Consider the following 27,998-nt stretch of genomic DNA (forward strand, 5'->3'; position numbering starts at 1 on the left):
ATGTCTCAACAGCTAAAGAAATGTATCATTCATGGTAGCAGTCTCATGTCATTGGCCGCAAATGACGACAGCGAGTTGTCATCAAAAGAACCGGGCTTTTTACGTGTGATCTTCCCAGGTTTGTAGTACTTCACATCTAAATAAGTAAAATCTCATTTCCTCTCTCAGAGGTCAAAAATGTCACAGACGCGAGGTCGTGGGTTGGACTGATGACTGAGGGGTGTTTGGTTTTGGATGTTAGGGGTTAGTGAAGGGTGAAACGGGGCCTGAACTGAGCCCTGTGCTGCCGCTCAGAGAGGCCGGGGGCCCGGGGTTAGTAATGCAGAGAAAGCAGCGGACAAAAGCGCAAGTGAACGCTGCACCTCGTTGTTACTGAGCAGCGTCATTATTAATTAGAACGGCATGCTTTTAATTAATGAATTAGGATCATGTGTTGTAAGAACCTGAGTAAAGAGGCATTATTTTACGGGGCCCCCCCCCCCCCCTTTTTTTTCCCCTTTTTTTCCCCTTTTGACTAGTGGACTGTTTTTGGTCTTCAAATACCCACAATGGACCACTGTAAGGTGCACAGAATGGCGCACTCATCCAACTCTTGGAATGCTTTCCCGAGCAGAGTTCCATGCGCTCTGAACAGAGAGACAGAGCGTCGGGACGTGCCAAGCTAGACTGCCCTGGAACAAAAAGCTTTACTCCTCTGGCCATGAGATATGATTATAAATGTGAAATATTATTGTTATTATTATTAATAATTCACTCTAAACGGCAAAAGCCAATGAAACGTGACTTTGTATGCCTTAAAACCAGCTTTCACCAGCCAAACGGTGGGCCTACATGTCATTCTAATAAATAGCCTCTGTTAAGGGTATATGCCCTGCTAACGGATTATAGCCACAAATAGCATACGTTAGTATGTGAGCAGTGCAGGGCTTCTCTTGCACTGATGTAGTCCAACAGAAATTTGACTTACTCACTTCCTAGAGCTTAACAGAGGGGGGTGTTCTTATTCAGAATAAATAGAGTTCTACAGTTGGCCCGAGATCAAATGAGAGATGCAAAATAAAGAGAAAGACCAGTACATTTATCAAACCTCTTTCACTGTTCTTTTCAACGTGTACTTCAAAGCACCGGGACATCACATCGAACAAAGGACCAAATACCAATACCAAAGAGGCTTACAACAACAACAAAAACAAAACAAAAAAAAAAGGATACAGGAATGAATGAAAGAAAAAAAAAACCGAACGATACTAAACTTCATAAACTTGTCACTCAGGCTTGAGTGATGTAAGCACATTATGAACCAGAGGGACGACAGTGACGAACGTAGGGAGAGCCATACCCACAGTGACTCGCTGTCTCCCTTTTTTTTTTTTTTTTTTTTTTTAAACCTCTGAGGAGTTCCAACGCAGGGCAAGTCACCCTGCTCAAGATGTCCCCCTCCTGCTCCACCGCAGTACAACTGTCACAGGTGACGGATGAGTCTGTGTGTGTGACTCACTGCCTTACGCTCTGACACCAGAAAAATGACACAATACAAGTCTTTTAATAGCAACAGCGGTTATAAACAACATTGTGCAAGCCCGCAATGTTCCTTGTATATTACCCTGTCTCGCTAAGCTGCAGCTCACTGCCATGATGCCTGCCATGCTGTGCAAACCACCTCACACACACACACACACACACGTGCACGCACACACACACACACACACACACTCTGGGGTGACGCGCAGAAAGAAGGTGTGCTGTGGTATGAGAAATAATAGCTATGAAAGCGAGTTGGTGGTAAAAGTTCAATATCTGAGTAATTTACACTTTTTTTTTAAGAGCAGAAATTGTTCAGATCAGATGACTCATTCTCTGCCCTGATCCTTCTTGTTGACCCTCTGATGAACTCTTTTAAAAAAAACAAAAACAAAAAAGGCTTGAAGTGCAGGAACATCATGTCCAATATTCCAGCAAAGAAGTTTTTCTCTTCCTCCTCTCTCAGATGTCTCACAGACATCGCTGTGTGCCCACAGACAACATCAGAGGGGGCAGCCCACTAGTTCATGTGTGGATCCATTTTTGATAGTCACTCCTACCTATTTAAAGAGCCAGGGTATTGAGCTTTTCCCCAATATTTACATTTTTATTTTTTTTTAACGGTTTGAAAACCAGATGAGTACAGATGAGCTTCACAGTCTCACCAGATGAAAAATGCTTTATATGCTCTCAAAGATTAGTGGTTGAAAAAAAAAAAGGATTGCCTTGTCCCACCCCTAATGACGTATCCAATGGTCAATGACGTATCAACAGTGTCAAAATGACATGTCTACGCATCACACAGAAGACTCTGCACTTTTAATGTCATTGGTGATGTATACAAAAACAAACAAACAAACAAACATATGGTCAGACGATATGAATAAAATGCCAAGGTAGAGACAGTAGGGGGTGATAAGATGCTCATATATAGAAACAGATGAACGTCCTCATTAAATTCACAGCAAAGCTTTTCACTGTTGACCTATGCAAACCTCCGTGCTCAGTGGTGACTGGTGCTTACTGTTGTTTGGAATTTGTGAACAGTTTTGTACTTTTTTATTAACGCAGATTATTAAGCATTTACAGGCAGGTGGCATGAGACCTGTGCCTCTGGCTTTCACATCAGACTGACGCGACCAGTGGCAACCGTGAAGACACTGGGTCCGTTATCAGCTGTTACTCACCGCTCGGCTGACGTCGCCTCACGCGCAACACATAGAACTGACCAATCAAACACTAAAGAGTCAAATAGTCAAATACCTCTTGGTTATGTGGAGGAACATACTTTGTTTTATGATTTGCTATTTTTGGTGACGAGGCTGAAAAATGAATTTTTGTGTAGCTAAACTGAATGAGTTCTTTGTGAGCTATCTCCCTTTGCTCATGTGGTGTCTGGGCTCCCTCATGGTGGTGCAGGTGACCTACAAAATATGGCTCTTGTCTTGTTCTTATGTCATATGTCTTATGACTCTTACTAACTACGGACACAATGTGATATTGTAATTGTGACATAACCTAACCTTTCACCTCTCTGCCAGTCACATGAGGTAAGAGAGGAGTCACTTTTGGGTGTTCCAAAGCCCCTCCCAGTGAGATCATTACTATTTTGTTTCTTTTGGTACAGTGCAGCCACCCTCAAGTGTAAAGGTTGGGTTTCCCTTACAGGGATGAAGCCAGGTCCAGGACTGAACTGCAGGTGTCATAAGAGAATGTGAGGGCGTAGGTTAGATTCAAGCACTGAGCATAGTTCAGAGAAAACTGATATTGGAATTACATTGGCTTTAACCTTTGGGCATGGCTCTCTTTTCTATTCAGATGTTGCATATGAAGTCTCTTAGTGTCATGTCAGTTTGATATACAGTAAGCATTACTTTCTCTCTCTCTCTCTCTCTCTCTCTCTCTCTCTCTATACATATATATATATATATATATATATATATATATATATATATATATATATATATATATATATATATATATGTATATGATAAGGTGGAGACCAGTTCCATCTATCATTTCCATCCATTCCAGTCCAGTCCTAGAATTTATCTTATACCTCAGAAACCAGTTCACAGTGTCGAATTAACATTTTTCCCCCCTCTTTATGACTAGTATGATTCATAACTGATAGCTCTTAGTACTTATAATTACTGTAATAGACAGGCTAATTTTTTTTTAAAAGATAATAATGTATTGAAGAAGGATGACATGAGAGCAGTCTAAGACATGATTGTTTTGGTATCAACAAAAATGAAAAACGACAGTAGCTCTTCAGAGCATTAGGCATTTCCTAACCAGTAATTAGCATAATGAGTCGGCGGCGTTGTTTAGAGTTCCGTTTTGATAAATAAAGACTCGTCTGATGTTTTGTTTGTCTTTACGCCGTGTAGTGAGAGACTTAGAATGAAGACCGGTATTTTATCACGAAACACTTTTAATTGGAGCAACCCCCGTGATTATGATATCTATATTAAGCAGGTGTCTTCCAGGGTTTGATGGGGAATTGTTCTTTTGACACGGCTGGTTTTGCTGGAATTCTGAAACTGGAAAGACGACATTAAAAGTGACATTTTCAAACACCTCCCCAGAGTAAACCACAGCAGAGAAGTCATGCCAGAAACAGCTCACACCGGTACCAGTAGACTCATCTCCTCAGTTAAATCCAGTGATTCAACAGTCAAAATTAACCGATTCCACCCCAATGTTAAAACAGCCGATCATCTCAACAAAATAACAGGTGTGGTCGCATTTCTTCAAACGTCGGTCAAACCGTGATCCCTGGGAGATATAGTTTGTTTTATAAGTTGCTGTTGTCATCCTGAATCAAGGAAAGTTTTCATTCTGAAGTGTTGAAAGTGGACGGGTAGACGGGCGGGCATGCGGGCGGGCACGTGTGCGGGGCATCCCTATATTGTTGTTTCTTTATTCGAACGGCACATCATGCTATGTGGTTGTAGGTAAAGAACAACGCGGCCTAATTAATTGAAACTGTAAGGAAAGTGTGAGTCATAGACTGGGCGAGTCATGCGAGAGACACCTAATGAATAATGATGACAGAGTGGATATTAATTTGCTTTGTTAATGTCTAGATTCTTTAATTTATTCTTTTGTCCAGTCATCTTGGAGACGATTTTTTGTTACCGCACACAATAGTACAATAACAGTATATACCTTGGACAATATGTGCGGTTGTTTCCTAACTACAAAGGTTAAGTGGTACAGTCTGCTGGTTCCCTCATGTTTTAAACATCAGTGTATTTGTTGCATTACTAAACCTCAGTGAGATCGACACTGAGCTTTACAATGGAGATATGTAGAAGTCAGCACATTTATATTTAGGCATAAGCCACTAAATCCATTACTTATCGAAGATTAAATTAATATTTTCCAGTGAACAACCCCATTCCATCCAACCTTAAATCGGAGGCAAAGAAGGCGGCCAAAATCCTGAGGGAGTTTACCGAAATTTCCAACAGAAGTGGCCCGGACAAACTCATCCCAGGTAAGTGTGCTAAGCTTTGCCTTTTAAGCTAGGCAAACGTACGACCAGTCTCAACACAGCAATACTTGCTAATTAAAGCCACCTCCTTGGTTCATCACAGGAGGTCACACCACAAACAAGCCTGCAGTAACACTGTAATAGCGGGAGTTAACACTAGCAATCCTAATGCTGCGTTTAAACCGAATGCGAAGCTTTCCTCGCGCGGGTTTGATCGCTTGCCTGATAAGCAAGGCATTGCAGCAGGCATTTTTTGCTTACACCAATCAGATTACACACAGTAAGCTTGTCCTCCATCTTGACTGAAGAGATTTCTGAGAAGGGGGTGTGGGTTCTAGCCCTACTTAAAGGTCATTGGCTTTCACCAGGCAAAATTTTAGCCGGAGCTGAACATTTTTTAACTCAAGCGAACGATCATTTTGCTCATTTTGCGGATTTCGCAGTTTCGCCACAATTAACTCTGCCCATTCGACCCCTGCCATTGGCTGTGTCCGAGATGGCATACTAGTGTACTGCATACTGACCCAGTATACACTGTTTACTGCACACTACTCCCCACCCTTGTATACAGTATAGTATGCAAGTATGAGAACTTTCATGTAGTGTACTACACATTTGCTGTTGGTAGGGCTATTTGTTCTGTTACAAACGAACAACACACAACTACAACAAATATCTATCAAAAGTAGCCTACAAGAAAGCAAATGAAGACCTATTACACCAAAATATGCAACTGATACGTTTATATTCGGAACTGCAGCTAGAGTTGAAGTTGGAGCCGCTTCTGTTGCTGTCTGCATTATTTTTTGGCAGTTGGAAATCACCTTGGGATGCAGTACCCGACGAAGTGAGCTCTGGTTGTACACTGCAAATTTTCACCAAAGTAGTACATCATCCGGGTAACTGTTGTGTACTGCAAAGGTTTTATTTTTCATGTACTGCAAGATCAGTAGATGAGTAGTCAAGATCAGTATACGAGTAGTATGTAGTATGCCATTCGGACACAGCCATTGACTTCTCATGCACTCCCATTGCTTGTGTGTTTTGCTTCGCATTTGGTTAAAACGCAGCTTAATAGTTTGTCTATTTTAACACAAGCTCCTGCAAGAACAACACTGGAAACAGAGCCGTACGTTTAAGTTAACTTGGGAGTCAATGTAGTTTTGTGCACCTTGACATGGTATGCTTCCATAGCAGCGAATTTCACTTTGCTCTCATTCAGGTTGCATGGGGGCGGAATTCGCACTGATTGGGCAACTTCGGAGCGAATATGTCTAAGCAAGTGAATAGTTGTGTGCAGTTCGCGAACAAGTCACTCTTTTTGAGCGACTCTTCTTAGTGAGTCTTTTGGACTGGTTCACCAGCACAACTCGGTCACTCTTTTTTTTTCTAATGGTGCTAGTAGTCACGAAACATTTATAGCAAAACCAATCTCAGTCATATTTAAGGTAATGCGTTTTCCTAGCTATCTAACAATCGGTTCAAGCAACTGCTAGCTGCAGTACTCTGTTATTTTTTTTTTTCTTTTCTAATTCAGCTGCTCCCAGTCAACTACATGCAATCGGCAATCGCAGTGCGCACAGCAATGGGCCAGTAACAATCAACAAAGAGGCCCATGAAGATTCTCAGTCATCCACTTCATAGTTATCCAAGAGGGGTTAAGTCAAAGGCAACTGGATTTGATTGTAGATTCTTGAAGACATTTCACCTCTTATCCAAGAGGCTTCTTCAGTTCTGAATGACTGGTGGGGAGTCTCAGGTATTTAACCTCTGTGGGGTCGTTGCTAAGACCATTATAGGCGCTTTCGCACCGAACAGTTCTAGGGTCTAATTCGATAGGAACTACCCCCTGTGCAGCATCCCCTAGAACTACATTCGTTCTAGGGCCTTTTTTCTGTTTTCTTTTGCACCGCCAGTAGGAACGCTGAAGTGACGTAAGCCGGCCGACGGTATAGCAGCTAAGAGCTGTTGTTTACGACTAACCAGGATAGCTGCACATTTTGAAGTACAAATTTAATGACTTTTAAGACCTTTTAAATACCTCCAAAAGGAAAAAAAGAACCATTACTGCGGCAAAAGAAATCCACAAACTACAGTATACACAATGAGTTTTATTGAACTTGAATGACAGAAATATTGATTGCACATTAGATAACCTATAACTGCCTTCTCATTAACGAAAATAAAACTGTATGTCGATAGACCCAGTCCGCAGTAGCAGTGAATGACTTGATGGGCATAGTACTTTTCGGGTGCTAGCATAGCGCTTGTGCCTGACCCTTGCTTGCGGTATCGTGTTTTTTTCTTTTTTTTCCTTTTTCCCCGCCGCAGCCCTAAAATCGTAAGCTGGGTAAACACATTCTTATTTTAGGTTAAAATGCGGATCACAGCCACACAAGCACCTACCGAAGCGGAGTGTACGCTACCTCTTCAATGTACAAATATACATTGGACGTTGCAAAATGGTCATTGTTGGGGGATATAAAATACCGGTAAAATAAAACATAAAAACTATGTGCCCCCTCCTACAATTCCAGACATTTTGAGACATAAATATCAAAAACTAAATGAAATACGTTCTAAGACTTTTTGCACGGATCTTTAAAAATGGCGGTTGCAATCATCGTATACCTGCGTCTGGACCAATGGCTGTACGCCTACGTCACAAGGTTCCTATTGCGCTGCGAAAGTACCTACCTTGACTTAGGAGCTAAAAAAGCCCCTCAAAACAGCGTTCTAAGAACTATGATCGTTCTAAGTTCCTGCGGTGCGAACACGCGAAAAAGGGGGTACTTTCTCCAACAGTTCTAAGAACTATGGAAAAGTTCCTCCAGTGCGAAAGCGCCTATTGTGACTTGGTAGTGAGTTCTCCTGGTAGTGTCAACGACCGTTGTTAAGGGTCATTGGAGTCTCCTGTGGCCAGGTGTGAATGGTTGTTAAACTTACTGGGCAGGGATGAAAGGACAGTATTGTAGGTAGGTGATGTCATAGACCTCCTCCTCTGTTGAGGGATGGTTGCTCTACTCTGATGTAGATGGCCTCCTTCACACCTCTTTCAAACCATCTGTCTTCCCTATCCAAAATGTGCACATTGTTGTCCTCGAAGAAGCGTTCCTTGTCCTTCAGGTGTAGGTACACTGTTGAGTCTTGACCTGAGGAGTTGGCCTTCCTGTGTTGAGCCATGCGTCTATTTAGAGGTTGTTTTGTTTCCTCGAGGTATAAGTCTGAGCGTTCTTCATTGCATTGGACTGCATATACTAGATTGCTTTTCTTGTGTTTGGGTGTGTGGCCTTTTGGATGGACCAATTTCTGCCTTAGTGTGTTGCTGGGTTTGAAAATCACAGGGCTGGGTGCTTGCTGAGTTTCTCAGATACTCCAGACACTTATGGGATGATGATGTTGTTACGTTTATTCTTCTTTTCTTCACTACCCAGAGTGCTGTTGTTCTTCCTGGATCTTGTGGCTGTTTTAACAAAGGTACAGCTAGGGTATCCACAGGCTTCAAGCGCATCCTTCAGGTGTTGGTGCTCCTTCTCTCGTGCCTGGACACTTGTTGGCACATTATCAGCTCGGTGTTGCAGGGTTCTGATAACTCCAAGCACATGTTCAAGAGGGTGGTGAGAGTCGAAGAATAAGTGTTGGTCTGTATGAGTGGGTTTCTTGTATACTAGGATGTGGAGGCTCCTGTCTTCTTCAATATGCACGGCACAGTCCAAGAAGGCCAAGCTGTTGTTCTTGATGTCATCTTGTGTTAACTTGATGTCATGGTCGACGGAGTTGATGTGTTCTGTGAAAGCTTGCACTTCCCAGGTTTTAATTTCGACGCATGTGTTGTCCACGTATCTGAACCAGTGGCTTGGTACTGTTCCACTGAAGGACCTCAGGGCTCTGCCTTCTACTTCTTCCATGTAGAGATTGGCGACAATGGGAGACACTGGAGAGCCCATGGCACACCCATGCTTTTCTCTGTAGAACCCACTGCTATACTGGAAAAAGGTGGTGTTCAGACAGAGGTCCAGCAGTTCACATATCTGGTCTGGGCTGAGGTTGGTTCTATTCTTGAGAGCGTTGTCCTGCTTTGCAGTTTTCACTGCCTCTGTGATAGGGATGCATGTGAACAATGAGGTAACATCTTAGGACACCATGGTTTCATCTGGGTCCAGTTTTAATCCTTGAACCTTGTTCACAAAGTCCATGGAGTTTTGAATGTGGTGATGAGTGTTGCCAACCAAAGGAGCTAAGATAGTAGCAACATGTTTGGCAATGTTGTAGGTAACTGAGTTGATGCTGCTGATGATGGGCCTGAAGGGGGCTCCCTCTTTGTGGATCTTGGGGAGCCCATACATGCGTGGGATACGAGCGATGGTATTGTTCTCTTGGATGAGAGGTGAAACGTCCTCAAGAATTTACAACCAAGTCCAGTAGCCTTTGACTTAACACTTCTTGGATAGTCAACAAAGAGCAGGAAAGTGTGGACTAATGTGCCCAAAAAATAGGTTGCAGTAACGTCCGCCTCTTAAGAAAATACACTAATTATCTTACTAAACTGACAAGTGTTTACATTTACCCCAGTGAAGTAACTATTATTAATCTTTGTAATACAAACAAAAGGATCTAATTTAATTAAACCACTGTAGTGTCTTGACCATCAGCCTTCTGCAGCTCTGCAGCCAGGAAGCTCGAGTTTGACGGTTCATGCAGTAGACGAATCTACCCAAACTCTTGGCTGAACTTGCAATCGATGGTTCATGCAGCAGAGCAGACGATTCTACCCAAAGACACTCTTACTTAACTCATGATCTGGGTCATTCTGTCAATTCAGTGGATACGCCATTCCAGTATCCCATAAGGCCTGGCAAGCAGATACAGTCTTTGACGGTTAGAAACTTTTGTGAAGCTAACAAATGCGACGTATTGGCTTATGTTACCTGATAAAAAAAAAAAAAGTATATTAGAAACGTTTTTGTTTTGCAACAATTAAACGATAGCACTGTTTGTTCAAAATAAATAAATAGGAGTTTTAAGGACATGCATGTAATTGTATGATATTAAACTGACATGTTTTAGGCTGTGCATGTTTATCGATACACTGATTTGTTTTTACCATTTTGAAGTTTAAATATAAAGGGAACATTAGCAAGAAGAAATAAATAGCTTTATTGAAATTATGCAAAGCTGGAGTAATTACTGTATCAGCATTAGATTTGTACACGGCCATTTGCATTCAGTGTAAAGTTTCAGCAAGTGCTGTAAGCTGAAGAAACGAGTGAGGAAACATACCGGAAGTGCAAAAGAATCAAAACTCGAAAACCTGAAAAAAAAACGCTTCAGTTTCCCATACTGTGCGATTTTCCAACTTTATGCAAATGAGATCCGCGTGAGAACCAATCAGTTCAGTGTGTGATGTGTTTGGTATGTGATGTTCTCTACAGAGGCAGGAGTAACAAAGTCTGACCAAGATGGCGGAGGCTAAAGGCTACATGTAGCATGAAGACGTGTATGATTAAAAGATTAATGGGCGACCTTATTCTCCACATTAGCACGAATTGTTGTTTATATGTTACATCAATTTAGTCGGGGCCAGAGCAGTAGAAAAAACTCACCGGCTCTGGTCGGGGCAAATAGACCACTGTAGACCTTCATTTAAGCACTTGAACTTTTGGGTTAGGTGATTTGCTTGCTGTTTTCGCGACCACACCCCCAGAGCAAAATGTCGTAGGGCGCAATTCGCGAGGTGTTGCGCTGTGTGGAAGCCTAGCGTAATTGATATAAGCCGCACATGTTGTTTATGACACTGTGTCACGTGGTAGCTCGGACAGTATTTAGTCTTTCCCGTGTCCCAAATACAGGATTTGTTTGTTTTTTTGTTTTGTTTTGTTTTTTTCTTTTAACAAACAACAACAACAATAAAAAGAGTAGGAATGGGTGTCTGTGCTGTGAGGATAGTGCCCATACCTGGCATACAATTCCCATTCCAGAGCAAAGTGAACATTTCTGTTGACTGATGTCATCTATGCTTTTGGCTGTCAGTGGCGCAGCTTGCCAAGTATCTGTTCATGCAAGATGTTATCTGACACGACTGGGTTTTTTTTTTTTCCCCCCTTCTACAACATGTTTCTTCCAGAGTGGGTGCGATACAGCTTTTGCAAAAACACAATGCACCATTTCTGCCTGGCTACTTCAGGCAACAGCACGCTTGGCACCTCTGTGTGGGATCTCTGAATCTTATCTCTTGCTCAATCTTTTTCGTTTGTCATTAACACACTTGAACTGACCAAAATGTATGCATTTTAAATACCAGAGGCGGCGTTGCAGATAAGGTATAATTCCCCTAGCCCTTTTTTTTTTCCTTTCTTTTTTTCTTCTGCCTTTTCTTTCTTTTTTTTTAAACACACCTGGTCTCTCAACTCCGTTGCTAGAGAGACCTAGTTGTCGTCCCAAACTCTCAGTCAGATCAGTTGGACAGTGTCAGTTCAGTTCAGTGTATGTGTCTTTCTTTTGGACATTTGTCTGTGTGTGTGTGTGTGTGTGGAAAAAGTTAACGCTTTTAATTTATCTTTAATTTAACTTTTTGACCGAACTACTCGATCCTGATAAAAGCTAGTTTCAGAAGATATTCCAGTGTCCACTGGGAAATACATGTGCACTCCTTGTCCAATAGCTTGTCCAGTTGCAGTTACCCATTCGATGTTTAATCTCCCTTTTTTCTTTGATTTCGTTTTGAAGCACATGTCATTGCCAAGGCGGAGGGACTGGCCATTCTGTCTGTGATTAAGGCTGGTTTCATGATCACGGCACGAGGGGGCAGTGGAATCGTGATCGGACGCCTGCCTGATGGAAGTGAGTGGATCCTCTACATACACATTCATATTGACACCTGAAAAAGAAAAAAATAAATAAACAAATAAACAAATTCCTAGATGGAAACAACCAGACATGAAGGGAGGTGTATACACAGAAGGTTTTTTTTTTTTTTTTTTTTTTTCCAAGACAGTTTCTTGGATTACCTGTTTTGTTTGTTTATTTGTTCCACACATTGATTACCGCACGGATCTCTACGACACGACAGTGGTTACTCTTAAATTCTTTTTTTTTTTTGAGACTGTCGGAAAATAATGACAGTTTGTTTTCTGAGAGGTGGACTGGTTGAAGCCAGGCCTGGGCAGGCATCGTTTTTGGTGTCAGTTTGAATGCTACCAAGGTATTCAGTTGGCACTATGTATTTCCATCAAGTTTGTGCAATGTTTGATGTGGCATAGAGGAGCAACTGAAACTAGAGCCAGAAAAATCCAACTGCAGTCGCAGTGCTTATCATTTTCAACCATGACCTACAAAATGCACTCAAAGCACTCAAAACATATTCTGTTTATTTGTATTGATTTGGTCTCTCCAGATTTTTTGTTTTTTAAGTATTCCTCTTTTACATGACTCAAGTCAAGGTGACTCAAGTCTTATCAGAACATTTTAGGTCATGTGTAGACAACATGCTCATTACTTTGATCTGAGATATACCTCAACAATATCTATGATCTTCTGGAGCTTTCTAGCCATGCATTTTTGTAATGGAAAATTGGATGCATGCATCAGTACATCTTAATGTCAAATGTACTTTGGAGGGCAGCCATTTTGGCTCTGTTTCGTTTCTTTTTTTTTTTTTTTTTTTACTGTTAAATAGAACAGAGACTTTTTTTTTTTTACAAGTAACTTTTGATCAACATTTCCCTTAAAAGGATCTTCAGAGCCGATGAAACATCTCTTTACTGATGGTCTCTGTTTAGTATTTAGACTACATCTCTTAGTCTCTCTCTTCTCTTGTTCTGCTTTTAGTCTTGTAAGCAGTTATGGTCTGGATCATTTGTTCCCTCATATGAAACTACTGTTACACAAGTGCATTGTATTAAATCATACATTCTTAGAAATGTGTTTATACATTTATTATCACTTCTGTTATGCTGAGTATCAGAATACTGGCAAGGGACATACAGTACAGTATATTTATTTATGATTTTCTTTCTTTTTTTCCCCCTTTTTTTTGGGGGGGGGTCTAAGGGTGGTCTGCTCCAAGTGCGATTGGTCTGGCCGGCCTTGGTGGTGGATTTGAAATTGGTTTGGAGGTAAGTTATACAGATTACTCACTTTTTTTTTTCTTTTGTTTCTGAGACCTTTATGTAGATCGTCCAACAGTGAGTGCCTTGCAGACTTTTTTTTTTTCTTAAACTTCCCATCGGGAAAGAAAGGAGGAATTTAGGACAAATGACGGTAATAAACAAATAGTGTTGGTTTACAAAGTAGATTAGTGGGGAAAATTGCGAGTTCTTGTTGTGTTTTCTTTTTGACAAGAACAAAAGCAGAGAACTGAGCACGGTCCCCGGTCTGTAAGACAGACCCTGGCCTCCTGGTTCCTCATCAGGTCCTTGTTCAGAAACAACACCGGTCCTCTTTAAACCAATGACCACCAACTGAATTTTCTTCTCAGCTTTAGCTCCTCTTCTTCTGTGGTGTTTGTTCCTGGTGGTAGTCTCTGTGTGCAGTCCACCCTGCGGTGTGGTTGGTTCGGTGTGCGTTGGGGGGGTAGGGTACTGCTGGAACTGCTGCAGCTGCTCTGCTGGAACTCTTGTGCTTTTCATAAAGTCCATCACCTCAAGCGTTTAAACGCAAGTCGAAGTTCCATCCACAAAGCTGTGTGAAACATTTTGCTGTTCAGTTCTTCCCTGGTTGTGCTGCATATAAACTAACCACACTCAAAAAAAAAAAAAAAAAGAGAGAAATCTTTTAAATACAGCACTGTAGTTTCAGAAGCAAAATAGTTCTCATTTCATATAGCTCACATATCTGTTTATTTACCCAATATTTTACACCTTTCTCTCCTAATCTATTGGATATCTATCTATCTATCTATCTATCTATCTATCTATCTATCTATCTATCTATCTATCTATCTATCACATCATTTGACGATTGCAGTGCTATTGAAATAACCTCTGTGCGTGAGGCAGCTATTTATGGCACAAATGCTGCTTGGTTCATCATTTTTTGTTTTTTTGTTTTTTTTTTGTTTTGTTTTTTTTCATGCTGTGTGGAACTTCATGTCATGGTAAAGGAAGGCACTGCATGCGTGTGGTCCTGGCAAAGCCATTTCTCAACACCAGGGGAGCAATGTTTTTTTTTTTTTTTCTTTCTTTCTTTTTCTTTTTCTTTTCTTTTTTTTTTTTTTCTCGCCCGTTCCCGTTCGTGACCCCAAGTAGGGTGACTCATTGTGTACGGACTGCTGCGTGGCTTGACATAACTGATTAATAGTTACAGTAGCCATGGAGCTTCTGGTCTAGTAGTTCGCACTGTGGTCCCTCTGTGTTTGAGGAATGCACCTGTTTACCACAAACAAATAAAGCGCAGTCTGATTCTTATCTCAAGGCACAAATCCCAAGCTTGTGTGAGTCTGATCCAGAGCTTTCAAAATTAACCACCACTCAGACACCATTACTGTTGCCAAAGTATTTTTTTTTGAAAATGCTTTTTTATTTTTAAATATTTTGTTGATGATAGACACACAATAGGTGGCACTCTTCCTGTCAAAGTGATATACGAGACAGTTTGCCACAAGGGACTGTCTTCTAATGTCATGAGGGTTGGGTAGAACTGGAAGGAATTTCCTTCTTGTTTTGCGCCCCCCCCGAATCTGATCACATTAAAAAAAAAAAAAAAAAAAAAAAAAGAATAAAGGCTTACTGTTCCCATTTCAATCCTGTGTGTGTGTGTGTGTGTGTGTGTGTGTGTGTGTCGCGCTCACTGCATATAAGGACCGCATTTTCATTTTCATTTTCTTTTTTTTTGTGTGTGTGTGTGTGTGTGTGTGTGTGTGTGTGTGTTTCAGCATTTGTAGACATAGACAACTTGAACAGATCTTTGTCAATACACCAGAACAGCACAGGTCCTAGACATTAACACAAACACAGCAACGCACTCAATTTTTCATAACAGGCTTACAGAACACATGCACTTCACCACCATCAAATCCACAATTACAGCATAACACATATCTATCCCAGTTCAGTTCTTGTGATCTTGAGAGACCTGGCTTTTAGCAGAGTTTTTTTTTTCACACCCCAGCCTGATGCATGTAGTTCAGCTCATAAGATCATAGTTAAGATAACACTTTATTAATCCCCAGGCGGAAACATTTGGGTGTTCACAGCAGCAGAAAAAAAGGAAAGACAGGCGAAGAAGTACAGATAAAAAAAAAAAAAAATATTAGATAAAAATATCACCCAGACCAGTCAGACTTCAGATTCACGTCCATTCAGATTGGCCGTGAGAGATTTTGTCTCAGAATGAGATTTTGTCTCCTGTGTTACTGTACCTGTTCTAATCTTTGGATAGCATCAAAGATCCACTAACCTAAAGTTTTCTTTTACTTGTCTTTTTTTTTTCTTTTCTTTTCTTTTTAAATTTACCACAGGCCTCAGACTTTGTGATCATCCTTAACCAGAGACGGGCTGTAGATGCATTCAGCAAAGGGGGAAACCTGACTTTTGGGGGAAATTGCACGGTGGCCGTCGGGCCGCTCGGCAGGTGAGGACCTTGGCATCGCGCCCGGTGTTGGTAGGTGCAATGCCACAGTCTGAGACTAGGGGGCAGTAGAGGTAATAAAGCTACAGGTCCCCCACAGGGACTTGCCAATGGCAACCATTTGGGATTTGTCTCGTAATATAAAGAATGTCACTGTTATTGCTACTCTGTTTTAGAGATTCTTTCCCAAGCAGTTCAGATGAAAGGTTGCGCTGTGTAGCTTTAGATAAGAACGGTAAAATTTATGCTTTGCTCTTGATGGATTGTTGGCGGTTTTACTGTTGATTTTGAAAAAAAAAATGCTGTGTGGTCTTTTGGGGTTTTGGTCATTTACTCAGAATTCAAACAACACTCTAATTCATCTTTTCTCACAATACTTGATACTTGTTCAGTCTCCCCCCCTCCCCCCCCCTCTCTCTCTCTCTGTCTTTCTCTTGCTCTTTTTTCTTGTTTGTTTTAAATTTTGTTTGAAACCCTTTGTCACCATCTAAACTGATCGTAAATTAATCTGCTGTACCGTGCCACGTGGGTGTTTTTCTTTCTTTTTTTTTTTTTTTCTTTTCCTTTTTCCCTGTGGTGTGTTCACTCATGGAGCCATCTTGTTATTCCTCTTCTTCTTCTGAAAAGATGGAAACTTACTTGGCGATTATGCTGATTTTTAACCATTTCATATGCAAGCTAAAACCCTCTGATGGAGGATTTGGTTTTGGGAAGTGAGCAGGTATTAAAAAAAAAAAAAAAGCGTGCTAGAACCCCAAAAGCAAAATCATCAGTCATTATTTGACGTGTTTCTACACGCACAAAAGATATTGTTAGAACTGCCGGTAATGTTGGGTCTTGCTATGAATAGTCCCCTTTTGCCAAAGACAGAATCATTCATTTTTAATAGGTCTGTGTATAGTAACAACACCGGGAAACACTGAGTGCTTCCCTGTGTTGCACGCTATCCACAGACAACCCTGTGTTGTTTTTACATGTTTGCTCTTAATGTATTCATGTCTCGGTGGCTACGCGAGTGTTTTCCCAAATCTGACTATCAAAGCCTCCAACAAAACACTGCTGACATGCCTCTGACGCATTCACTAATATTTTGACAATATCCACGTGTACAATTTGACAACCAGTTAAAATATTTTCGCAAGCGCTCGGATATTACCTAAATAGCCCATTAAAGCATACTTGCAAAATGTGCTTTCGTTTTTCAATCCACTCAAGTTTGTTGGGGGGGGGGGGGGAGGGGATGGGCCATTATGCCATCCTAAGCTGTTTTAATTTAACATGCATGTGAGTGGTCTTTTCTAAAATAGATAAAGGTGGGTTTTTTTGTTTTTTTTTAAACTGAAATGGGTACAGGGTGTGCACCAGTGCTAACCGTTGATGCGTCAGCCCTCAGATATGCAGGTACAAAGCAGGTCTGATCTTTCTCCAGGCCGTCTGGCCTATCAGAGACAGGCCCTAGCTTTGTGTAATCCTTACTTTGATTCTTGTGTGTGTGTGCGCGCGCGTGTGTGTATGTGTGTGTGTGTGTGTGTGTGCATAGTCTGGATAAAGTGGCACAGACTAGCTTGTCTCACTGAGTGTGTCTGACAGGAATTTGGAAGCCGACGTCGCATTCCGCAGTACAGCTGCCGTCTTCTCTTACTGCAAGTCACGCGGCCTTTACGCTGGTGTGTCACTGGTAGGCTCTTACCTGGTGGAACGCAAAGAAACCAACAGAAAGTAAGTATGATTGGCATATGTGTTGGGCACCTCGGCTACTAGTTTATTTATTCGTTTAGTTACTTTATTCATTTCATGTCTGCGTTTGGTTGTAAATATACCTCCATTTTTAGCCGAGGAGTTTGTAGAGTGTCCATCCCTGTTTGGAGCTGGGTTAGCACTGTATGAAGTGTATACCAGACTCTGTCTTTATTACACCTGAAATGTGTCTCGTACTGTGAGTCAGAGACAGCCACCACATCAGAAAGACACGTTACCACCTGAGGATATGAATGAGATTGAGAGTGTGTCATCAGTTTGTGTGTGTGTGTGTGTGAGTGTGTGTGTGTGTGTGTGTGTGTGTGTATGAGAGAGAGAGAGGATGTACCTAACCATAGGAAGATGTACCAATTAGGTGGTTTCGCGCCTGGGCGATGAAGAGTACGGTAAGCAGTAAATGAAGCAGAGTTTCATCTGCCCTGAAGATGAAGATAAGATAAAGCTTAGATTCAGATTGCCTGTTTGGGGAGTGATCTCTGCTGCACTGTGGCCATCTACGGTTGGCCAACTCACAGAAACACTAATAGAACCACAGGTCTCCCAACCACTTCTAACTATTACAGTAATACCAGGTCTATGTGAATAATGGATACAACACATACAATAATCTTTACATACTCAGAAATTCCCAGCTTGCCTTGCTAATCTCTTAATTAGGTCACTGCAGCGGTGATAGGAGGACATGGTTTAGTGCAGCCGTTTCACCACCCGTGACACCTTCAGCCTTATTTCTGATGTGTATAAAAGCTTATGCTCTTTTGTTTTTTGTTTTTTGTTTTCAAGTTTATTTAGAGCCCAGTTTTCAAAGTGCTTTACAGGCCATAGCAGTCAAAATCAAAACAGGACGGCAACCCCCTGACTTAATCCTCATGTTTTCTGTTTTTGTTTTTTGCCCCCTCCCCCGGTAAGATTTTATTCTCGTGACATCCGTGCTTCTGCTATACTGAACGGAGATGTGGAGCCTCCACCCGAAGCCTACGACCTCTACACCATTCTGGACGACTACACGGAGAAGTACACCACCGACTGGCAAAATAAGTACTTAAGACCATCCAGCAAGGTGACTCTCATCTCCACACCATCACACCTACTCAACACAACCTCCTCGTACACCAGTGTTTGCTCTCTTATCATCTGTTTGCATTTGGGGGTAGCGGTGTGAGTGCTTGTCAGAAGAGAAAAGAAGTGATCTTTATTATAGGTCATTCCAGGATATGTTGTTTACAAAAAGAAGTCTTTGAAGTCTGATTGACTGCTTGACTCAGTTCATTTCTGACGTTACATTTATTCATATTGCGCCTTCTGGGAGTTTTGAGAGTTGATAAGCCTATTGGTTTTCTCAGTGAGTTTCTCAAAAGCTTTCTTTCATTCTCATTCTCTCTCTCTCTCTCTCTCTCTCTCTCTCTCTCTCCCCCTCTCTTGGCCCTTTTCTTTCATTCTCTCTTATTCTAACAGATGAGCATGGCTCCGGCCCGACCCCCGGCCCCTGACAGACGACCCCAGAAACCGGCTTCCACTGCCAGGTCAAAGGGTAAGACACCAGACCAAAGCAGACATCTTCGTCTCTCAGATAAGCAGAGTGGACATTTAATGGTCTGTTCACAGAGCCACTGACGGCTGACAGTCACCAACTGACTTTTGAACTGCACTCACTTCATTTTCAAAGCCTAGATTAGTCACTGACTAAAAGATTATCCTAAAAACCTGGAAATCCCTCAGACCATTAGGACTAAGGTCGGTGAGCCCTGATCAGTCCTAGACTTAATAGAGACTGTTATCTGCCAGTGTTTGGCAGATTCAGCTAGTGCTGGAACCTCATGGTGAGAAAGGTAGAAAAGACATTCGGTGGTCTTTCATATCAGCATTAGTCTTACTAACACCTTTATGTAGTCCTTTTAAGTTACAAGGATTTCATCAGTTTTGAAAAAAATTCATAGCACACATGGAGTTTAGCTGGTAGTTCCTAAAGTAAAGCTAGAATCACGTATTTTTTTTTCCCTAATGGTTTCTACAGCAGATTCGAAGCCTGCTCTGTACCCCAGTCTGTCCACCTACCGGTCTGACAGCTCAGGTGAGTGAGACAGTTTTCTTCCTCCCCTCTATATGTTACTGGAATGGGCAAAGACAAGAGAAGAACTATGTGCTCATTCACAGATTTATTTATTTTATTTATTTTTTTCTCTCAAGAGCCTTCTCTTGTCCCATAGCAGACACGTGGAAGACTATGGCTAGCACATTAATCCTCCAGTGCAATAAGAAGCCAGCCCCTTTGTTTTACATTCATTCATTCATTCATTTACTCATTCATTCAGTCGTTCGTACCGCAATCTGCACATTATCATGAAGAAACAGAACATACTTGAAGGAGCTGTTCACTTCTTCATATCCACAAATGTATAGGTGCTTAATTGACAGTGATTGACAGCGATAGCCCCCGGAGGACAAAAAGGAGAGGGACAAAAACAAACAAACTAACAAACAAAAACAAAAAACAGGCTTAGCACATTCACCCATCCAAAACACAGCCATTTGCATTTCCTTCTGACGTCCAGCAGCCAGAAATAGCAATCATTAATGTGTTTTCCTGTTATCACCAAGAACATTTCAGAATTTAAGAACAAAACAACAATTAATAGTTTTCAGGTTTTATGATTCATCATTTTAGACATAGAGGGTACTAGACAGTGCAGTCTAATAGCTCATTTAGCAAATTTTGACAAACGTGAATGTGCAGCCCGCCTCCGGATCCAGTCGTACACGGGACGTTATAGCTTTGTTACTTTTTTTGATATGGACTTCAGATTTTTTCTTTTTCATTTCTGAGCAAGATTGTGCATATAAACAAATAACCCTGCTAGTGTACGAAGAGATTAGATAAGAGAAGTATACAAAAGACCCTTTAGAAGTTAAATCACCAAGATTGACCAAACAAGATCTAAGCACAGTAACAGTAGCAACGGGTATGCTAGTCCGCGTAGAAAAGAATCAGAGGACTGAAATGACTTTGATTAGAAATAGACCATTAAATCAGTAGAAATGAAATAATGGCAGCTCCTTCCTTGGGTGACAACGTGCAAGTTTTTTTTTTTGTTTTTTTTGTTCCCCAATCCGCCCCGATGCAAAGCGAGCGAGATCGCGCGTTCCTTTTCATCCTCTCTCATAAAAGAGGCATTTATTTTTGTTGAAATAGCCATGTTTAAAGTTGAATTACAGAGATTACATAAATAAATAAAAAGCTCCCAGAGTGGTTAGGCTTGATTAGATTGGTTTTTTTGGAGAGGATAACTCTGATTGGCCGAGGAAGATTTAAGGGGATACCGCTGTGGCAAGGGGACCGGTCATTTTTCTTATCTCTCTTCGCACAAGGCAAAAAAAAAAAAGCCTCTGTGCTCTCTTTCATGTCAGGAGTCAGCCGTCGCGTTACGGACGCATACTTTCCCACAGCGAGACCACGGCGGCGTTCATTTGGGAGAAGGACCTCTGGGAGGGATGACATGCATTTGTCCGAAGGGTCTCGGAGTTCGGTCATTTATTGACAGCACTATGAAAACATTTGGCCTCTGTCCTGATCTTTTCCAGCTTGGGAGGACATTAAAAAAAAAAAAAAAAAAAAAGCCCTCATATTAAACGCTACCCTAAAAAGTACGGTCCGGCTATAAATCTGAAATATTTGATCGAGATGGTATTCGTGATTAGAACACACCGATTGTTCCATCCAAAGCAAATGAAAGGGCCGAAGAGTTTTCACACGCGACTGGTGATAGAGAAAGCACATCACCCTAAAAAGGTCTCTGCAAACTAACTCAATGAAACGGCCCCTAACGACTGCTCCTACTGGTGGATCCTTACCTCCAACAGGGTGCAAGTCAGGCCAGGATCAGAACAGATTTGAAATATTTCTTTGACCATAAACACACCCTGCTTCTACCTTTCCCCTTCTCCTTTTTTTTTTCCCCCCTATCCTCCAGTTTACAGTGTAAATCAGATCTGAATAGCTGCGTGACATGGCGATAAAAGCTGAACCTGTGTTTTTTATTCGTCTGGAGGTAATGGAATGATTCGTGAGGGTTAGTATCAGGCCTTCCCAAGGATTCCCTTTTGTAGCCCCGCATTCACTCATGTGACATGACAGAATGTCCTCATAATACAGGTGCATGTCGGAAACACGTTGGGGGGGGGGGGGGCTGGGACTGCCTCTCCCCGGGCCCCCCACCCCTCGTGCGTGTTTGATATTAGGTTTTATTAGGTTCTTATTCATTTTTATGTTGATGTTACTGTGGGGCAAAGTGCCAAGGGACTGGTGAGGCCGTATTGTAGTAGTTAACCCCAGTATGAAAGATCACAGGCGAAGGGCAGCGATTTGCTAAAAGGACAGTCATTGTTAGTTTTATTAGTGGGGCCAAGCCTTGCAGAGCGCAGTGCCTTTTCACTCACAAAACTCTGGAGGGAAAACTCCAGGAGATGGAAACCCGACATGCTTGTGTAAATCTGGGTCCAAGACATGGGGTCAGTGAGTGGGGCTTGTAGCTAGCACCACCTAGAGACCAAATATTTACAAAAAAAAACTCAGACTGGCGTATTTGGCTCGGCATTTGATCCACAGACATGAAACTTGTACTTATGGATGTGTCTGTTAACTGGGAGTCGTTTTGTAAGTGACACCACAGACGTGGGCGGTCTTGTTTTTCTCCGCTCTGAAAAAAGACAATTAAACAGAGAGACGAGCGCTGAATTTCTCCTGAAGATTTCTCCCGAACATGTACTTCAGTTTAGAAGAATCTTCTGCAGTCTGTTTGTCAGCGAATTCTCTTAGACTCTATTTGCACTTACCCACTCGTGCTACCATTATTTCAAATTTTAGATGAGTATTTGATGATTATATGGTCATTTTTTTTAATTAGTTTTCTTTATGGTATACATGGTTACTCCTGTCAGTTTTGAACAAGGACCACATTCAGGCATGCTGACATTTTAAGCAGCACCAGTTCCCAGCTTATACGGCACAGACAGAATGAGAGAGAGAGAGAGAGAGAGAGAGAGAGCGCACAGAACCATCCAGTTAAACCAGGGAAAGCCTCCACGATTAGATTACAACAGTTTAAGAAACATGAGCATTTTAGAGGCCCTCGTCAACACACTGGAGCGCACAGGACCCCAGCGTTTATTATTGGAACCATTTCCTGGGATCAGTCATTACCTGTGTTAAGGTTCTAATTGCTTTAAATGCCATTGTGGTGCATTTCTGGCGTTATTTATAACTCTGTCGATAATTCGCATCAGACTCACTGATTAGAGGCTACATGTGCCCTGACAAGTGGTGTCCCTCCTTGCCATGAGCTTTTTATACTAGAACTTTCCAGGGCCTTGAGAGGCTAGGAGACGTGGGAAGCATTAATTGTTTAAATGTGTGTTAAATTGATATTAATCAACGCGTTACATTAATTGGTATGTTCACATGCTCTCCAAATCTTCCTTAGATGCGTCCATCAGTATTCTAAAATTACACCACACTCATTGTCAGTTTGAATGAATTAAACATGGCGTAAAGGTTCTGCATTGTTTAATTATATTGAGGGTATATTGTTATAAGTTCTCCTCATATTCTCTTATCATGCGTTACTCTGAGGACATATGAATTTATAATAGCATGTTATCATCCGAGTTGTACTGCTCATAACTGGGAAAGAGCTGTTCCTGGGACAGGGTTTTGATTCATGTTGTGAATGTCTCTCTCAGTTTCCACTGACAGTGATTTCAGGAGTGAGCGTAATTCCTATTTGGAAAACCCTGGGAAGACTGTCAAACATGAGAAATTCCCTGAAGTTTTTCCCTGTACCCCACAGATTGTGCTGTAATCCACAGCCGCCTCTGACCATAAGACGAAGTGCACGTAAACACGCCAACCGCAAAATCATTATCTTCTAATGAGAGATTGGTTTGCATGAGCTCACAGTTTATTCAAGGACAATGACGGTTTTTGGAAAGCGTTTACATTGTGTGTCCTGGTCAGATTTTCCGTTGTGTTCTGGTGGTTTCTTATTCTCGTTTGCATCGTCTGAACAAGAGAATAAGTTGGTGTGCGAGTTTTCAGGCGGCCTGTGGTTTAGTCTTTCCATTTTAATGGAAAAATCTTTAAAAGACAGAGGGGGAAAAAAAAATGTCTGTCATTCATTTACCACCCCCGCCTCAACACACACACACGCACATGCGCACACACACACACAAGCACATGCGCACACACACACACACACACGCACACACACACACATGCACACGCACACGCGCACACACGCACACACACACACACACACATGCACACGCACACACACACACATGCACACGCACACACACACATGCACACGCACACGCACACACATGCGCACACACACACACACACATGCACACACACACACACACATGCACACGCACACACACATGCACACACGCACACACACATGCACACACGCACGCACACACGCACGCACACACACACACACACACATGCACACACACACACACACATGCACACACGCACACACACATACACACATGCACACACCTTTTTTTTTTTTTTTTTTCGTTCACTCCATCACAGCAGACTGTCTTTGGTGGCAGCAGAGTAGATGCCCAGATAGAATGAGTATCTGCAGTTTCATTAAAAAAAAAAAAAAAAAAAAAAACCTGAGAAGGCCTGAGTGTGGTAGCTTGACAGGACCTAGCATGAGTTAGCCTATAGTCACAGAGTCACCTAACTTGTGGGACGTCAGACCCTCCTCCTGTCAAAGGCTGTCACTTTTGAGTTTGCGTGTGCGAGCAGAAAACAGCATAGCTCAAGTGTCACCACCCTGCCAAAATACACCAACTTGTCAGTTTTGGAGGTGCCCCCTCAGGGTCGTATTGCAGTTTTAATTCCCTGGCTTGTTGTGTCTTGTGTTTGTGGTAGCAGGAATGAAAGACATTCTATCTCAATGCAGTTATTTTAGGAATTGAGTCAAACGCATTCAGAGTGAGAAGAAAAAAAAAAGCCCGACTGAAGCTGCAGGCAAAGACTAGGTTTTTTTTTTTTTTTTTTTTTTTTTCTTTTTGTGAAACTGCAATTTGGAACAGGTGTGAGTCGTCGAAAAACCAATCTACAGCCTTTCTGTCCGCAAAGTCTCATACAGTGTTGCCCGCGCTCAACAAACCCTGGCAACTGAACATCCCACCGCTGTCTGACAGCTTTATTCCATGAGTGTAGCCATTGTAGGGACAAACTGGCCGTGAGAAAAAGTAGTTTCTTAGACCAAACCCCTACTGAATATAATGAGCTTTAGGCACTGAATAAAATTACACTTTGCAATCCAGTCCAGACCAAATCTGGATTGTAGTTTTAGACAGTGACCTACGTATTAAAAAATTAGTACCTGTCGATCAAAGTTTCAGTTTAGACACTTGTTCTGTCTGTCTTGTTGTACTGAGATACATGGAAATGTTGGAATGTGTTTTTTTTTTTTTTTTTTTGGTTCCATGAGACCAGACTTAATTTGGTAATGTGTTTAATAACAGTGGCAGGTTTGAAGGAGTTTTATTTATTTCTTTATTTTTAGACGGAGTATATAAATATACACTGCATGTCCAGACAAGAAAGACATGAGCAACTGTAAAGAGAAGGAAAGGAGCGGGCTTGCGAGACATGGGTTTGGAGTATACAAATACACCGTGAATTTTAAACGCGATCAAATTACGGGGGACAAAAAAAACGTGTCGGACTGAGTTTCAGTCGTGGTTAGTATCATCACCCCCCTCCCCACAACAAAACACAGAAAGATTCAATCTGAAAATTCTCACAGGATATCCAACCGCATTGTTTAATTGCACAATTAATTATAGCGTCTAGGTTTCAGGGCATCCTGACAGGTTTTTAGTTTACCTTATTATCGCTGATTCATGACTGGATTAAATTTGTTGTTTATTTTCGTGACAGGAAGAAATGTAGTTGCCAGGAGCAATGCCGGGGGGGGTGGGGGGGTGATGGGGGTGTGGATGAATGGGCCAAGTAGTCCACGAGAACTAAAAAGAAAAAAGGGGTGGAGGGGGGGAGAAGCCTGACCATGTGAAACACTCCTCATTCTGATGAATTTAAGATAGTAAAAGCTATGATGGCAATGATGAGCTGTCTGACCTGTTCTCTAACATTAACTTAAGGTTTAACATTGTGATCATCCATGGTCACCTGCATCCTGACATTTCTTTTTTCTTGGAATGTGGCGGAAACGGATTTTGGATAACCGTGAAAAATGAAAAGCGGGTGAAAAACCTGCATAAGATACCATAAATTCTCAGATGAAAACCGGGTCTCAGGTAATGGCCGGGTGTCAGATTAGAGCCCAGGATGCTGCTTGTTTGGGCAAATAAAGGCCGGGTCCAAATCCAGGCCAGGAAAAAAAAAAAAAAATGACAGAAAGGCTCAGGAGGTAAATTCATCATATTTCCACAGCATTATTTACATCAGTACAACAACATACAGTAATTATGCTCACCGCTCTGTTACTATTAGTTTCACTTTTTAACAGAAATACCATACTGATAGTGTTCTAACTCCCGTGGCTTGTGGTCGCTGTAGGACTATGTGTGTTAATGACCCATTATTAGTATTCAGGAACATCCCTGCCAAAAGTCTGACCTTCCCTTTTTCCTATGTGTTATTTCATTATTTCTGTGAGTTAATTCTTATAACAGCACATCTTAAGGGTACTTGGAAAAAGTCACGGAAGGGAAAAAATGTCTGATTTTAGATGGCGTAGGTTTGATAGGGACATGCCGGCTGGTGAGCTGGAGACAGAGGAACAATTTTTACCTTTAAACCTGTCAATATTTCATCTTGTTCCCATTTATCCTCCTTGATTAACAATAAAACAAATAATTCACAGAATAATCAACTCTAATGTAAATGATTACTATACTCAAGAAGTAGGTATACCTTTAAATCCTCATAGGATAAATTAGAAATGAGACATTACTACAATATTGTGAAATACACTACTAAAAAAGGACAAATAATAAATAATGGCATGTCTCTAATAATAGCCTGTCTCAAATAAAGGCCTGGTTCTTTCTTCAGCTTAGGTAACGGCCAGTATTTGAGAATTTACTGTATGCACAAATCACTGTAATTTCATTATCCTGTGCTAGCCATATCAGCCGCATTTAGTTACAAGCCCTCTTTTGATAATTTTTCCAATTACTAACCTCTGCACGTCAGTGACTTCATATCCAAAAGAAGGCCTGGGGTGAGTGTGTTAAAAGAGCATAACGATAATAATAATTTAGGACAGATTTGGGATCTGTATCCATTAATGATAGAGGCCCAAACCCTTGTCCTGAGAAAGTTTGACCGTGTGTGCGCGCGCGCGTGTGTGTGTCTGTCTGTCTGTCTGTCTCTCTGTCTGTCTCTCTGTCTGTCTCTCTGTCTGTCTCTCTGTCTCTCTGTCTGTCTGTCTGTCTGTCTGTCATGACTTTACTTTCTAAAACAATGTTACTGTACATTGCACTCTGGGGTATACCAAAGCTGTGAACATATGCTGCCCCCTAGTGAAATTAGTGAAGAAATACTACTTTGCCCTACAAGAGTCTCAGGTTAAACTAAACGAAAGAGGTCAAACTAAAAATGCTGCCATTATAGGGTGGAAAAAAACTCTCTTAAGGGTAAATCCATAGTATGAAAAAAGAAAAAAAGAGCTTAAAAGTTTAAAGGTGAGATTGTGGGGATTTAGAAAGAAAACAATGTGAGGATGTTAGGGTGAGGGGGGGAAAATACACACCCTAATATTAGTACTGTATCACTGTCATTGTGACGTGAACCTTATTTTACTGTTAGTCTGTAACCATTCATGACCTGACATGACGGTTACAAACAGATGCAGATCGTACGACAGAAATCAACGTAACTGAATGTTTTAATATCATCCAAATGAGCGCTGGCTTCACCTTATCTTTCCTATGGCCTACATCCAGCCGGAGCCTCGGGTGGATCTCTTGTCGTCACGGCGATGCACCCTTTCGCCGGCCAGCAGCCCGGCGACTTGAGCTTCGCCGCGGGAGACAAGATCACGGTGCTGACCAAGACCGACTCCCAGTACGACTGGTGGGAGGGCGAGCTGCGGGGCCAGGTGGGCATCTTTCCCGCCAACTTCGTCTCCTTCGACTGAAGACACGCCCCAAGCGCTACGCTCACGCGGGGGGGGGGGCCGTGACGATCGTATGCCCTCAGCTTCGTCCTTTTGCATGACACTGGTGTGGGATTTCTCTTTCTGCTGAAGCACTTTTGATTGAATTCACTCGAAAATCTCACCTAACAAAGAGCTTGTCGTGATTTGAAGTTTGAAAATCTAAGTAACATGGTGTTGACATCTGTTTTTAGATCACTCTTGAGAGTCACTTGATAATTATAGTTCTTTTTTTTTTTTTTCTTTTTTTTTTTTTTGGGATGAGGGCTGCTGTTTGCTTACTCTGTATGTTTTGGAATTATTCCAACTTACTGAATGATTGTAGGAAATTCATAAATGGGGAAAAAAAAAAAAAAAACCCTTCATGAGTAAGCATGTTGCTGCAGAAGGTCAGTTTCTGAATACCTGAAATACCAGATCGATTGTTACCAGATCAGCATGTAGAG

The 27,998-nt window shown here is 41.7% G+C and overlaps 1 protein-coding gene across 1 annotated transcript; it reads left to right on the forward strand.

Moving 5' to 3' along the window:
- On the forward strand, positions 1–27,703 carry sh3yl1 (SH3 and SYLF domain containing 1). The gene is made up of 10 exons (XM_030786548.1): positions 1–118; positions 4,916–5,026; positions 11,750–11,863; positions 13,073–13,137; positions 15,480–15,592; positions 17,180–17,308; positions 18,257–18,407; positions 18,803–18,878; positions 19,362–19,418; positions 27,341–27,703. The coding sequence occupies exons 1-10, from the start codon at positions 1–3 to the stop codon at positions 27,532–27,534; spliced, it is 1,128 nt and encodes a 375-aa protein (XP_030642408.1). The 3' UTR covers positions 27,535–27,703.
- Positions 27,704–27,998: the final 295 nt, after the last annotated feature.

The sequence above is a fragment of the Chanos chanos genome, chromosome 1 (genome assembly GCF_902362185.1).
Source record: "Chanos chanos chromosome 1, fChaCha1.1, whole genome shotgun sequence".
NCBI lineage: Eukaryota > Metazoa > Chordata > Actinopteri > Gonorynchiformes > Chanidae > Chanos > Chanos chanos.

Coding starts and splice junctions, on each gene's coding strand:
- sh3yl1 (XM_030786548.1), top strand. CDS start 1: ATGTCTCAACAGCTAAAGAAATGTATCATTCATGGTAGCAGTCTCATG. Junction 18,879..19,361: donor TTCCACTGCCAGGTCAAAGG/GTAAGACACCAG, acceptor TGGTTTCTACAG/CAGATTCGAAGCCTGCTCTG. Junction 19,419..27,340: donor CTACCGGTCTGACAGCTCAG/GTGAGTGAGACA, acceptor GCCTACATCCAG/CCGGAGCCTCGGGTGGATCT.